Here is a 15,872-nt window from a genome sequence, read left to right as displayed (position 1 = left end):
AGCAATCTCTCGCTGGAGTCTGGATTTGAAGTTTTTCTGTTGTAATATCGCAACTTTCATGTCTGTAATCACGTGACCAGAGAGATTGAAGTGTTCTCCGACTGGTTTATGAATGTTATAATTATTGACATCTGATTTGTGCATCATACACATTGTAAGGAGAGTGATCACTTTACATAAGCTGTTACCAGCAGGAGAGTGGGGTTGGGGGAGAGAAAACCTTTTGTAGTGATAAACACCCATTTTTTCATGATTTGTGTGTATAAAAACAAACATCTTCTGTATTTTCCACAGTATGCATCCGATGAAGTGAGCTGTAGCTCACGAAAGCTTATGCTCAAATAAATTGGTTAGTCGCTAAGGTGCCACAAGTACTCCTTTTCTTTTTGCGAATACAGACTAACACGGCTGTTACTCTGAAACCTGTCATTGTATATTATAGCATGCACAGACACCAATGGGGTTTAAGCGATCCAACGTGGCCATCATCAGAATATAGAAATGGGATTTCAAGAAGAAAGCAGCAAAGTTGTAGGAGAGCTAAGCACATTGATGAGTTGGGATCTAGTCTTGCTGCTATTTCTGCACATTAAGCACTCCTATTCAGGACAGATGCTTATTCATGTTTTTAACATTAAACACATGCTTAAGTGCTTTCTTGATTCAGGGCCTTAGTTGAGATTTTCTGCTGACAGACTAAGTCAACATTCAATTTTTGAACATAGCCATGTCAGTTACACAGGAGATAACTGCTTTTAATTATGAATTAGTTTCCAAACTAGTTTTGAAACTCTAATACTTTGAAGTCACACTTCATAAAATACTAAAAGATTAGTAAACAAAATGTCTGCCACTGTGTTTTAAACAAGTCTTGCTCACATGGAAGGATAATTCCACTCTCTCAAAGCATGGATTTCCTTCTACATGTATAAAATACAAAAGTCAAATATTTGTTGAATTATATCTTTAAAACCCCATAAAATATTTGGTATAAACACAAAATTAAATGACCACACTGAAGACAGAACATTCCAGGCAACACTGCCATATCAAGGAGTTATCCTCTGGAAACATTATGGTATACCTACACTTGAGCTTTTAGTCATATTTTAACTAATATAGTTGAATATTTTAGTGTAGACAGAACAAACACTTGCTCTTAGTCATGTTTAAAACCTAGGGCATGTCTTCACTGCAGCGTTAACTTGAAGAGTAATCCGAGAGCTTGTCTGCACTGGCAATTTATTGCGCTGCAACTTTCTGGCTCAGGGGTGTGAAAAAACACCCCCGAGCGCAGCAAGTTTCAGCGCTGTAAAGCACCAGTGTAGACAGTGCCCCTTACAGGGCGCTGGTAGCTATGCCCCTCGCAGGGCGCAACTACACAAGGCATGTTAAAGTGCTGCTGCCAGTGTAGACTAGCCTGAGTGTTGCTCCTAACCTGATTCCCATGCACACATAATAATCGCTAGCTCAAACTAAGTGATCCTTTAAACTTGAGCTCGCTGGTCCATCAGGGTAGGGGGCTGACACCCAAGCGGGGCTGATACTCCAGCTAGTAATGCAGAAAGGACTCAACTACTTTGTGCTGCTAATACAAACACTCTGAACTGCTCAAGTGATGTGCAGTGTGACCACTCTTACTTTAGCAAGGCTAACTTGAGAGTTGTTAAACCAAGTGTAGATAACTTGAGCTAACACTGTAATGAAGACGGTAGCTAGTGTTGGCAACATGTGTTTGTGTTCTGTCTACACTAGTTAACATATTTCTAAAATTTAAAGTTAAAGCATAATTAAAAATTAGGGCTGCCAAGTGATTAAAAATAATCGCAATTAAGCATGAGTTTAAAAAAATAGTTGTGATTGCTGTTTTAATCACACTGTTAAACAACAGAATAATTGAAATTATAAATATTCTCTCCATTGTTAACTATATTTATTGTAATTACAACACAGAATACAAAGTGTACCGTGCTCACTTTATATTATTTTTATTACAAATATCTGCACTGTAAAAAGATAAAAGATTATGCTTCCACTTGTAGACTGTACTAAGGAGCATAGGAATGTTTAGCGTATCTGGCACATAAATACCTTGCAATGCCAGCTACAACAGTGCCATGTGAACGCCTGTTCTCACTTTCAGGTGACATTGTAAAGAAGAAGCAGGCAGGATTGTCGCCTGTAAATGTAAACGAACTGGTCTGTCTTAGCAACTGGCTGAACAAGAAGTAGGACCGAGTGGACTTTAGAGCCTACAAGTTTTACATTGTTTTGTTTTTTAGTGCAGTTATGTAGGGGGAAAATTCTACACTTTACTCCTGGGGGAATTCTACACAAAAAAATTAAAAATTCTGCACACTATATTTTAAGATTCTGCATATTTTATTTGTCAAAACAACACTGTATAATCACTCCAGTTTCAATTATTTTGTTAATTTATTTCAAAACACCTGTCAGTAAGTATGGCCGTAACAATACAGAAACAAAACAAAAAAAAGAACACTTATGATAACCCAGTTCCTATTTCTTTACCCCCTCCCCAAGAGAGCCCAGCCGGGGTCTCCAACACCCACATGCCCTCCACCCACAGCCCAGGTGTGGGGCACCCCCAAGCCCAGACACCCACACCCCCGACCCCTCAGAGCCCAGACACGTGGTGTCCCTCAGCCCAGAGGCTTGCACCCACTATCTACCAGAGCCCAGCTGTGTGCCCCCCCACTCCAAGCCCAGACAATCGCACCCCATACCTGCCAGAGCCCAGTTACAGGTTCCCCTCCCACCCCCACCCACCCAGCCCACCTCAATCACTTTGTATGATTAAGAAGTGCATGCTCATGGGTTGGCAAGGAGAATTAGTAACTGCTTCAGCACTCTTTAGAAGGGGTGTGTGCTGTGAGGAGAAGGTTGGCTGACTGGGATTAGGAGCCAGACCATCCTTTGGAGGGAAGGAGGGAGAGGAAGGAGAATGTTAACAGTGAAAAAGTTCTCCTTGAGAAACGTTTAGGAAACGGGTTGAAGAAAGCTTTTCAAAACCTTTCTTTAACTCCTTGATGTAGGAAGTTCTTTATTTGTTCTGCCCAGCCTCTGAAAAGCCCAGATGTGACAACTGGAGTCTAGGTTCCCCTACAGGACTCTTCTACTCTATTATAACCATAAACCAACAGATTTTTTTTTAAACACTGTTCTCAAACTCAGTCTGTTCAGATATACTAATAATTAAAGAAAAACAGCAACGTAATATCAAAAAGAAAAGGAGTACTTGTGGCACCGTAGAGACTAACAAATTTATTTGAGCATAAGCTTTCGTGAGCTACAGCTCAATAAATTTGTTAGTCTCTAAGGGTGCCACAAGTACTCCTTTTCTTTTTGCCAATACAGACTAACGGCTGCTACTCTGAAACCTGTAATATCAAAAGGTAGTCAAAGCACTACATCTAATTACAGAAGTTAAATTCATAAAAATCTTAATGCAGATTAACAATGCCTGACACAGATTAGATACAGAAAATGCATCAGATTACTGGACCATGTACGAAACCAATTTTTGAAATTTTTGTATTTTTAAAAAAAGTTAAACACTTTAAAAAATTTAAGAGTACCAGACCTTACCTTAGAGCAATTTTGAAAAATCTGATTTCTCATATACTGCACTGAGGAGATAAATTTCCTCTGCCTCAGTCTAGTTCCCAGCAGGACATCAACATAATCAACTTAACAACCTGTCAGCTGTCACTCAATGACAAGTTTCTCTGAAAACTTTTGAACATTATCAGATCTCAGATTTTTTGTTTTGTTCTGATAAATGCTTCCTGAAAAACACAAAACAGCATAAACAGTGCTGTTTACTCAAAGAATCTTGGACAAGCTACAGTCCCTATTCAAATAAATACACTCTACAAGCATATGACTTGTAAATAAACATGGTCATAGTTCAGACTGGACATACACAATATGGGGAATTGGGCTCCCAAAATAAAAAGCCATTTGAGAAAAGCAGCTGGAAAACTTCTCTGCTTCCAAAAAGCATCTTTAAAACATTGGCTGGCATTAGTAGGCTCAGATCACCTATGATGTATCAATACAGGGTGGGGAAAAAACCAAGTAAGTGACTACAGCATTAAATGACTGCAGACCTTGCTTTAAACGCCTTCTGCAGTCCCAGAGGTGCCTTTAGTAAGTAATTAACCAAACATTTGCCCTTTCAGTTCCCCAAACCAATTTAACTATGTCAGCAATTAAAAATTATTATTTAAATAGATGTGACATTTAATGTTTCTCTTTGCAGCCATAAAAAGAAAGTGTAAATTTCTACAACAAAAAATTAAACAGCTTATCTGAAGCATTTCAATTTGTGGATCTGTATTTGGTTTGGATTTTAAGAGAAGACAGTCAAACACTATGTTTAGGCAATGCAATCAAACTAGTCCAATGCTGTCAACTTCCACTATCTCCTGAACATAGGACAGAGTGCTCCACCTGGTCGATTACAATTGCCCATGTAATTTATTTCAGTTTAGTTTCCCAGAAAATTATTTTATCTATATAGCTAATTTAAAATTTTGCTAAGCATCAGTGCTTTTTATGATTACTTGCTTGACTGGTATTCAGCTTAGATTCTCTGCTGAAGTGACTGAAACAATGCACGTGCCCAAGATGGACAATGGTAAAGCTCCTCTCTTTGCCTGTAAGATTAAGATCTTAAAAATAAATAAATAAATAGATTCCCTTATAAGAAATTCAGTGTCCCTTCCATTTTCCCTTTATAGATTCCTGAAAAACTTGGTCGCTCATCAGTCTCTCATAATACTGCCACAAGATTTCAGAGCCCAGACTCTGTTTCTCCTTATTAGCTGCTAGCAAGATCAAGAATCTTCATAGTGTTCTCTCAAATAATCCACACATTTCCCCCGCATCACTTAGTACCTCCAGTAGTCTCCCATCTTACCTGTATTCCAGTACTTTGTTTGAAAGTGCTTTTTTCTTTAATTACTATTGTTCAGCTCTACCATCTCTTCTGTTTTCATTTTCTAGCTATATCATCCGATGAAGTGAGCTGCAGCTCACGAAAGCTTATGCTCAAATAAATTGGTTAGTCTCTAAGGTGCCACAAGTACTCCTTTTCTTTTTGCGAATACAGACTAACACGGCTGCTACTCTGAAACCCATCATCCTTGAGTAATTCCAATATGGATTTTTTTCACTAACTCAAAAGATATTTCTAATTTAGCATGTACTAGTGCAATATCCATGTATTCTGTGGTAAGTCTTTTGCTTAGTTCCCTAGTGTATAATAATGTATTATGTTAAATGAGATCAGGACCTTTCACAAAGACCTTTCACAGAATTTGTGTGGCTTGGGTTTCTTTGATTTCTGCCAACTCATTTCAGGTTGTATTATTTTTTATGATTACTGGTATGAATTCAGGGACTTCACAAATTCTTCTATGATCTTAAATACAAAATAATGCAATCTGTGATAACACTAAATGAAAGAATTGCCAAAATTGGTGTGGAACACACCTGTTTTCACCACTCATGTTCCCCATATTCATTAGTTATTTTTACTTGTGTGGTTCTACTTCGAAAAGTATCTGTATAAATTACACTCCATCAAAAATATGTTTCCTCCGTGTATTCAAAATCATGTCTACTTACTTTAGGACCAAAAATAAATTGGGAAGATTAGATTGTCAGTAAATGTCGAGTTCACCATTCATACAAACCAACGAAAAAGTATTTCTATCGATGGTAATCAAAATGTACAGGTAGGCAACATAAGAAAAATGTTGCTTGAGAACTTAGTGTTTGATTTATCACTATTTGTTTTGTAAATGTTGACACTTGTGTTTTAACAGTTATAAAGCTTTTACGTTTTTGAATTTCAATATCTACTGTCATAGTATAATTATAGAAAGCTTTTAAACTATTTGTTAATGTTTACAGATATTAAATTAGTGAGATTCCCATTGTCTGATACCCACTCTCCTAAGTTCCCACAACTGTGAAAATTTAAACTGATAAAAAAAAGTTTAAAATGCTTAACCCCCTAATTGTGTGCAACTATGAAAATTTACATAAAAACAGCTTTAAAATAAATCAATCTGTTAAAATTATAAAAATAAAAATCTAATTCTGCCAAGCCTATTTGTAGTCCTTTTTATTCTTGTCAGCACTTTAGAAAGTCAACATAGCTACACAAGCAAGCTGGATTCAGTTCTGGCTGATCCATAAACTCATCCAGAATAGTTAACTCTGTTCCAAACAACCTCATTTATACATAGTTAATCCTATTAGTTGAATCCTTACTATCAGAAAGAATCTGCAAGGAGGAAAGTACATAACATGACTTTCAAATCCAAGTTGAGAATTTACATGATTAGCACTTAGAAAAACAGTATCTTTGTACTCAAACTGCACAAAAATAATCTGTAGTCCTTTGGAAAATGTGGAACCCCCCACAGTGAATTGTTTAAAAACACGTTAGAGAGCAGAACTTCCATTTTGTTTTCAAGTACAAATTAATATTTTAGAATCCCAAATCTCAAGTGGGATAGCACACAAAGAGCTAAGTCACTAAACAGATACTCATGTTTATTTTTCAATTTTATATAAACAGACTGCCTGTTCTGTCTGGTTTCTATCACGCTGAATATTTGGAAGTTAAAACGATAGGTCTGGACCTAGACAGACTTAATCCAGAACCTACCCACTCTACAAGAAGTTAAAAAAATGCAAAACAATTCTATTTAATGGCCTGATTAAAGTCAGAGGGAGAGATAGCTTAAGCTTTAAGGCTCCTACCACCTGAGTGTATAATAGCGATCTGAGTCGGCAACTGTACCCAAACGTGTGATCCCTTGCATCTGTGTCACCACCTCTAAGGGCTTGTCTGCAGACATCTGACCAGCATGGCATTAGCAAATATCTATTCCTGAATAACTTACCATGTTGATACTGTACTCCAAAATAAGTAATTTTATTCCTCAATAATTACTCTGCTTCCAAAGCAGAGTAGTTATTCCAGACTAAAGTCACTTTTTTTGCAGCATAGTGACAACAAAGGGGAATTATACCTATTAATTAATTATATCAGAATACCTACTGAAGAATATGTGGAATACTTATTGTGGGAAATTTCCCGCTTTATAGACAAGTCCTAACTTCAACTATCAGTTGCAAGATAGGAGCCCAAATATTATGTCTCATGCTCCCCCTGCTGTCCGGCACATTCACAACATAGGGAATAAAATACCTGCAATCTGATTTTGTCCAATTTGAAATCTCAGTAATGCAGGACCATTTAAAACTACTGTCAAAATATGACATCTTAAATTAGGGAAAAAAATTTAAAAGATTCAGTAATTTGTAACACAACAAAGAAGTAGAGTTTTTAGTTTTAAGGCAATTAATCCAAAAACAATGTCTACAGAAAGATGAAGATCAATTGGCTACCTGTCTGAATTAAAGTAACCACTGAACCTTAGTCAATAATATCCTTATTTCTGTGTACATATAAACAAGGCTTAAGCATTATTTTAAGATACTGTGCATATTGAGAGAAGTGAGAGTAAAACATTAACCCTTCATTAGCTCAAACCCTTCATTAGTTGTCTACTGCATATACCTGGGTATTGACTGCAAGCTTGAAAAAGCTACTTCTCCTTCCTTTTGTCCTCAGCCCTCCTGTTTAAAGACTCAGAGGGAGGCAAGAAAGAGTGGGCTCCCTATTTCCATCAGGGAGTGAGTTTGGCTTCATATTATCAAATACTTACTTGACAGCAGCTTGAAAGATGTAGCCCCTAAAAGGTTTTAGAGATAACATGTGAGTGAGAACCTGTGATGCTCTCTCAGGGCGCCCACAAGTATTGGTGACCTTGTGACCCCTCTGCCTTAGCAACAGAGACTTGCTGGAGCTAAACTGGGTGACAGCATCCTTTTACCCCAGTCTGTTAGGCCTCACTGACAAACTTCTCAGGACTCTGCCAGCCCTTACTTTACTTTGCAGATAACACTTGTATCCCAGTTCCTGAGCCCCGAGAAGGCTGGACACTCACTATCATTGGACACTCTCAGTCATTACCAAGTCCACTGCCTCCAAAGAGATAGCATGCACACCAGCTTAGCTGAGTCAACAAAGAACTCACACTTCACTTTAATATTAAAGTACTGAGATCTACGCAGGATAAAACAAAGAAGTTTATTCATAAAATAGAGATTTGAATGATACTGAGGCCTTGGCTACACTTGCAAGTTAGAGAGCATCAAATCAGCCCCGGGCACCCTAACTCCTGAGGTGTCCACAGTGGCAAGGCACTTAGAGTGGCTGGCCTCTGCAGTTGGAGCGTTCCTGGTAATCCACCTCCACGAGAAGCATAGAGCTTTCTGCGCCCTGGCTGAAACCTGGCCCGGTTGTCAGTGTGGACTACACGTTGCCTTACTGCGCCGTGATTAGCCTCCAGAAACATCCCAAGTGGCCACTCTTGTCATTGTTCTGACCTCTGCTGCAGGCATGTGGATATCCCCTTTCAAAGCGCTGTTTCTGACAGCATGCTTATCTGCTCCAGGACAAAGCAAACCATTACTGTGGAATGCTGCTGCCACTGAGGCAGGCATGTGAGAGAGAGAGAGAGAGGAGTGGGTGGGGGCTGATGTCGGGGGTTTCCCCTGCCACTGTCTGAACTAACAAAACAGCATGCTCTCTGCCCCCCACACTCTCTGCCCCCCAAAACACAGTCTCTCCCCCCACATATATACAACACACTCCCTCCCCCCCCCATTCGAAAAGCACGCTGCAGCCACTTGCACACTGGGATAGCTACCACAATGCACTGCTCTCTGTGGCTTTGCAGGATCTGCTAATGTGGCCACGACAGGGCGCTTGCAGCTGACAGTGTAAACACAGGGCAACGTTTTCCCTGCTGCTGTCTCCAAGGGCTGGTTTAACTCCCAGCACTCTACATCTGCAAGTGTAGCCATGCCCTGAGTAAAGATAGTGGAAACAGATATGGTTACAAATAAAACAAAAGTATACCATGCTTTGAGAGACTAAACAACTCTAACAGGCTAAAATCTATGTCTACGTTAATTTTCTCACCTATACCAACTTCTCAGTTACCAGTCCCTTCCAGGCCAGGATCCAACATACATGGATACAAAAGACACGGTCCTTTTTGTTCTCAGGCCAGGTCTATAAACTTACATCAATATAACTATGTGGCTCAGGGGTGTAGAAAAATCCACACCCCTGAGCGACAGTAATTCCGACCTAACCCCCAATGTAGCCATCGCTATGTTGATGGGAGGCCTTCTCCTGTTGACATAGCTATCACCTCTCATGGAGGTGGATGAACTATGCTGACAGAAGCTCTCCCGTGGGTGTAGTAGTGTCCTCACTGAAGTGCAACTGCTTCGCCACAGCGTTTTAAGTGTAGACCTGCCCTCAGTGATGGATCGCAAAAGTGTCTTTTTGCTTCACTTTTTATTTCCCCAGAATTTACTTTATTTGTTTCCAGATGAACCCTTGGGGTTCAGACTCCAGTGTCCTTCTATGCTGATTTCACATCCCCCAAGTCAAACTGGCTTTTCCTGATGAGGTACATGAAAATGGGGCTCTTGGTGTTGGTTCCACAATGCTGAATTTACTTTCGAAACAAGGAGATAAATACCTTCCCTCCTGTCTGGAAGAAAACCTGCTTCTCCCTTTGTTTGGCTACAGACTTTAAAGTATATCAGCAGCAAGTATCATAATTCCTCATATAGTGTTAATACATACATATCACAATTATATTAATGACCAGTTGGCTACTGGCCTTCATTCAAGCCATTTTTATATGTAAATACGAGGATAACAATGTGTTAGATGTAGCGTGTTTGTCAGACCTAATAGGAGTTACTGTTACATGACAGTGAACCCTTTGGCAGTTGGCACGGAGAGGGTCTTAGGGTCACTGAACAACAGCACCCTTTCTCTTCTCAGCAGCCTCAAGGGAGAAAGTCTGTGCTTTCCATTAGGACATTACCGAGAACATCAGTGGTGGAACCCTAATCTTTTTTTAATCTTAATCAGGCTAGCTCCATCTAAAGGCAGCATTTCAATCTGCCAAAAGCCAAAGGGATGCACATAGTTTTTAAAAACTGGAAGAAACTGTTGAACCTGCCCTTACTTTTAAGGCAAAGGGAACACCCAACAAAATTACAGTGTCCATCAGGTTAAACACCACTCTGAGCTACGCAGAAGGGTTAGTACTCATTGCTGTTGGTTACAGTTACTTGGATCAGGATGCACAGAGCCCACTAGAACCCATGGAGCCAGACAACTGCAGCCCATGAGACAACATCTCCACCCGCCATTTCTCAATCCCAGTGGTGTCAACATGAAGGTGTAACATGAAGTTTACACCAGCCTGTGTCCACTCAATGTGGGTGACAGAGGCAGGACATGGACCAAACATTTCTAGAGGCTTATAAATAGGACACTCATTTTTCATGGCTGTGAATTTGGTAATCACAGATTGTGAAATCTGGTCTCCCCCCATGAAATCTGCCAGGGAGAAGCAGGGCTGGGGGTGCCCCACCGGGGACTCCTAGCATGCACCGTGCTCCAGCTGCTGGTGGAGGGACCATAAGGCCAGCCCTGCCCTCCCCGAAAGTGATTATGTCCCCCATCATACCATGCAGCCCTCATGTCTGCACAGCCCACTGCTCTCCAGCTACCCAGTTCTGTAGGCAGCACCTCGGTCATCAACAGCACAGAAATAAGGGTGACAATACCATGACCTACGATAGCCTTGCAACCCCCCCTTCCCCCCACCAACCCAACCCTCTTTTGCGTCTGGACCCCCATGGTTATAACACTGTGACATTTCAGATGTAAATATCTGAAACTGTGAAATTAACTATTTTTAAAAGCCTATGATCATGAAATTGAGCAAAACGGACCATGAATTTGGTAGGGCCCCTACTTATAAACACTCTGGGCACCATGGGCCACACTGCAGAGCTACTGGGGCCTCCTCTGACCGGTACTGGCCAGGCTTTGAGGGGCCACAACATACCTGATCCCAGGGCTCCTCTGACATGGGTGACGAGCTAAAAGCCCAAGAAACAACTCGCCCCAGCCTGGGACACCCCCCCCATCCACGCGCAGCCCGGGACCCGCCCCCCCAGCGCTCTCCCTCCGCCCCCCAACGGGGAGCCACATCCCCCCACCAGAGGCCCCCCGGTTCCGAGCCCCAGGAGGGAGCAGCGGGAAACCGCCGGCGAGGGCCACGTGCGGCGGGATGGGGGCCGCGTGCGGACTCACCTCATTGTTGAGGTTCAGCACCTGCGCCATGGCGGCGGCCGCAGCAGCCCACGCGAGCCAGCAGCACCCACTGCGTGGGGAAGAGCAGCCCCCGGCCCACGCTCTTTCCAAAGACAACCACGAAAAGAAACTGCGCGCGTGCGCACCGCTCTCAGCGTTGCGGAGACGCTCTAGATGGCGTCTCGATGGTGAGGGACAGTCTAGGTGCCGTCTCGCTGGTCGCTTGACCCACGCGCACCAGGGTGCCGGGGGCAGAGCTGGGGAAGTTGGGCTGGGTGCCCTGCGGGGCGGGGAGGGGGCGGGAGAGACTTTTCCTTTGTTTGTCAGTGACTGCAGCTTATGGCCGGGTCGGGACCTTTTATACCTTGACTAACGGAGCTTTGTGATCGAGCTCAGAGGAGCCCCCAAGCAGGCAGGGGAGGGGCGGGTCTGTGTCCAGATCCTCCCCCTCTCACGTGTGTGTGCAGGAGCTGGGCACAGGGTCCCCTCACGCCCCCCCGCCGCCCTGCACCGGGATCCACGCTCAGGCTGACACGGGGTCGAGCCCGTGCTATTAGGTCTTTCCCACGGAGTGAATTACATCCACAATTTGATGGTAGTTGCTGTCTTTGTAAGGCGAACATATAACAATAATAGAAAAGGTTTCAGAGTAACAGCCGTGTTAGTCTGTATTCGTAAAAAGAAAAGGAGTACTTGTGGCACCTTAGAGACTAACCAGTTTATTTGAGCATGAGCTTTCGTGAGCTACAGCTCACTTCATCGGATGCATAGCATATCGTGGAAACTGCAGAAGACATTATATACACACAGAGACCATGAAACAAAACTTCCTCCCACCTCACTCCCCCGCTGGCAACAGCTTATCTAAAGTGATCCTCAAGTAGAGCCATTTCCACCACAAATCCAGGTTTTCTCACCCTTCCCCCCCCCCCCCCCCCCACACACATACAAACTCACTCTCCTGCTGGCAACAGCCCATCCCCCTTTGAAACCCCTCTTTATAATGCGCATGATAATCAAGGTGGGTCACCTCCAGCACTAATCCAGGTTTTCTCACCCCCCCCCTGTAGACGATGGACCGGAAACCTACTGACCGCTATTCCTACCTACATGCCTCCAGCTTTCACCCTGACCACACCACACGATCCATCGTCTACAGCCAAGCTCTGCGATACAACCGCATTTGCTCCAACCCCTCAGACAGAGACAAACACCTACAAGATCTCTATCAAGCATTCTTACAACTACAATACCCACCTGCGGAAGTGAAGAAACAGATTGATAGAGCCAGAAGAGTTCCCAGAAGTCACCTACTACAGCACAGGCCTAACAAAGAAAATAACAGAACGCCACTAGCCGTCACCTTCAGCCCCCAACTAAAACCCCTCCAACGCATTATTAAGGATCTACAACCTATCCTGAAGGATGACCCAACACTCTCACAAATCTTGGGAGAAAGGCCAGTCCTTGCCTACAGACAGCCCCCCAACCTGAAGCGAATACTCACCAACAACCACATACCACACAACAGAACCACTAGCCCAGGAACCTATCCTTGCAACAAAGCCCGTTGCCAACTGTGCCCACATATCTATTCAGGGGACACCATCACAGGGCCTAACAACATCAGCCACACTATCAGAGGCTCGTTCACCTGCACATCCACCAATGTGATATATGCCATCATGTGCCAGCAATGCCCCTCTGCCATGTACATTGGTCAAACTGGACAGTCTCTACGTAAAAGAATAAATGGACACAAATCAGATGTCAAGAATTATAACATTCATAAACCAGTCGGAGAACACTTCAATCTCTCTGGTCACGCAATCACAGACATGAGGGTCGCTATCTTAAAGCAAAAAAACTTCAAATCCAGACTCCAGCGAGAAACTGCTGAATTGGAATTCATTTGCAAATTGGATACTATTAATTTGGGCTTGAATAGAGACTGGGAGTGGCTAAGTCATTATGCAAGGTAGCCTGTCTCCCCTTGTTTTTTTCCTGCAAACCCCCCCCCCCCCAAGACGTTCTGGTTAAACTTGGATTATTGCTGTGCACATTGTAAGATGAGCTGTTGCCAGCAGGAGAATGAGTTTCTGTGTGTGGTTTTTGAAAAAAAAGGGGCGGGTGTGGGGGGGGTGAGAAAACCTGGATTAGTGCTGGAGGTGACCCACCTTGATTATCTTATAAAGAGGGGTTTCAAAGGGGGATGGGCTGTTGCCAGCAGGAGAGTGAGTTTGTATGTGTGTGTGGGGGGGGAAGGGTGAGAAAACCTGGATTTGTGCTGGAAATGGCTCTACTTGAGGATCACTTTAGATAAGCTGTTGCCAGCGGGGGAGTGAGGTGGGAGGAAGTTTTGTTTCATGGTCTCTGTGTGTATATAATGTCTTCTGCAGTTTCCACGATATGCTATGCATCCGATGAAGTGAGCTGTAGCTCACGAAAGCTCATGCTCAAATAAACTGGTTAGTCTCTAAGGTGCCACAAGTACTCCTTTTCTTTTTAATAATAGAAAAGTAATAAGAGCATAACATGCACAGTGGCAAGTTTCTTGGCAATTGTTCAATCTAACCCTGTAAAACAAATATCCCTTCCTCTAGATTCACTGCATCTAGTCCTTGCTGTATTTTATATAATAAACAAATTACATGTTTAACGAGTTTTTTAAAATGACAAAATTATAAACAAAATTCATTGGGGAGCCACCCAGTCACCCCATGTGTCTGAGTTTCATTATGCTCAACAGGGTTTGAATTTTTTTTTTACCAGATATGGAATTGAAAATTTAAGTTTTTACCTAGTCTACAGTATTTTCAGGTACTGCCTCCCTCAATATCTGAAAGAAATTTGGTACCATGGGGAAAGGAATTTGAATAAAGGAAGATTTACTTTTGTTTTAATTCAAATGTAAAGAGGCTTGGCTCACTGCAAAGTAGTCGTGAGCACAGTTTGAAATTCAGCTAATTGAAACTGCACAAGAAATCTAAACAATGTTAATAACAGAGCAATGTATTTATTCTCCATTCTCTTATTAAAAAAAAAAAGCTGAATACATTGTTTTAAAATTGTGCAGAGATCAAATATGGGAAGTTTCAGCCTAAAAGGAGAAAGTTATGGGCAAGTGAAAGTAAGTAGTTTCAATGTACAGTGTTTCAATTATACTACTCACATGCTTAAAGTTGGAAAGCAGAATATGCGATGTACAGTAATTAAGGCCTCGACCCTGTAAAGATTTACATACATGTTTAATGTTATGCACTGTGAATAGCTTCAATGAAGCTCATGTTTTGTATAAGTATTTGCAGGATTGGGCTGAAACTGTTTATCAAGGTTTCATGGAAAGATAGTTTTTCCTTTACTTCAGATTTATTACGCTACCGTGAATTGCCATATGATTTTTAAATGCAATCATCTTACACCACTTTATATATTTCCTATGTTATTCTAGCATGTTACAGGTTTCAGAGTAGCAGCCGTGTTGGTCTGTATTCGCAAAAAGAAAAGGAGTACTTGTGGCACCTTAGAGACTAACCAATTTATTTGAGCATAAGCTTTCGTGAGCTACAGCTCACTTCATCGGATGTATAAAGTGGAGAATACAGTGAGGAGATTTATATAGACACAGACCATGAAAAAATGGGTGTTTATCATACACATTGTAAGGAGAGTGATCACTTAAGATGAGCTATTACCAGCAGGAGAGTGGGGGCGGGGGGGGGAAACCCTTTGGAAGTGATGGCCCACCTTGATTATCACTTCAAAAGGTTTTCTCTCCCCCCACCCCACTCTCCTGCTAGTAATAGTTCATCTTAAGTGATCACTCTCCTTACAATGTGTATGATAAACACCCATTTTTTCATGGTCTGTGTCTATATAAATCTCACTGTATTTTCCACTTTATACATCCCATGAAGTGAGCTGTAGCTCACGAAAGCTTATGCTCAAATAAATTGGTTAGTCTCTAAGGTGCCACAAGTACTCCTTTTCTTTAGAATGTTACAGGTTTCACTACCACAGCTGATAATCAATGTTATTGTTTTAGATTTCTACACTTTAATCTGTTGAACTATTCAGATTACGTAAAATCATTTATGAATACACTTGAAGAAATAATTCCAAACACAATCACAGCAGAAATTATTGTTTATACATATCTTATCAGTTCTAGGCAATTATTTTGGTTACACACCACTAATTAACTGGCCCCTGGATGGCACTATTGCTCTAAGAATTCTTTGACTTTGAAGATTGAATAATAAAGGAAGGAAATCTAAACTCAGTTCAGATACCTCTATAATACATACACTTCAGGATCTAACATTTAGCTCTACCTATGTTTTGATGTTTGGCTGCTAACAGGTGGCCAGGCATACTTTCTAAGTGAACTGCAGATGTACCACTTCAGGCTGTGATTTTTATCATGTCTTACAAACTCAGCAGAGGCAGGGCAAGCCAGTACTCGGATGGAAAACATCCAAGTTGAATTCAAGATTCTGCAAGACTTAGTATTGGTGATTCAGTAGCTTTCTCTTCCATCTGTATCAACGCCAGCTGTAGTGGAGGAGAG

The 15,872-nt window shown here is 41.8% G+C and overlaps 1 protein-coding gene across 6 annotated transcripts in view; it reads right to left on the bottom strand.

The window, feature by feature from the left end:
* Positions 1–11,631, bottom strand: part of SRFBP1 (serum response factor binding protein 1) — a 123,798-nt gene extending 112,167 nt beyond the window's left edge. The window contains exons 1-2 of one of the 6 annotated variants that reach the window (XM_037901610.2): positions 11,303–11,456; positions 7,773–7,799 (exon numbers count right to left, since the gene is read on the bottom strand). In XM_037901610.2, coding sequence (XP_037757538.1) covers positions 7,773–7,799; positions 11,303–11,332 — 57 coding nt within the window. In that variant the 5' untranslated portion in view covers positions 11,333–11,456. Of the gene's footprint in view, positions 1–4,589; positions 4,683–7,624; positions 7,751–7,772; positions 7,800–11,302 lie in introns of those variants that run through there. The other 5 variants (XM_037901604.2, XM_037901609.2, XM_037901606.2 and 2 more) reach the window with 5 other exon arrangements.
* Positions 11,632–15,872: the final 4,241 nt, after the last annotated feature.

This window comes from Chelonia mydas, chromosome 5, assembly GCF_015237465.2.
Source record: "Chelonia mydas isolate rCheMyd1 chromosome 5, rCheMyd1.pri.v2, whole genome shotgun sequence".
NCBI classification, from domain to species: Eukaryota; Metazoa; Chordata; order Testudines; family Cheloniidae; genus Chelonia; species Chelonia mydas.
Note: the sequence above shows the minus strand (reverse complement) of the source record. Positions and strands in the feature narration are given on the sequence as shown.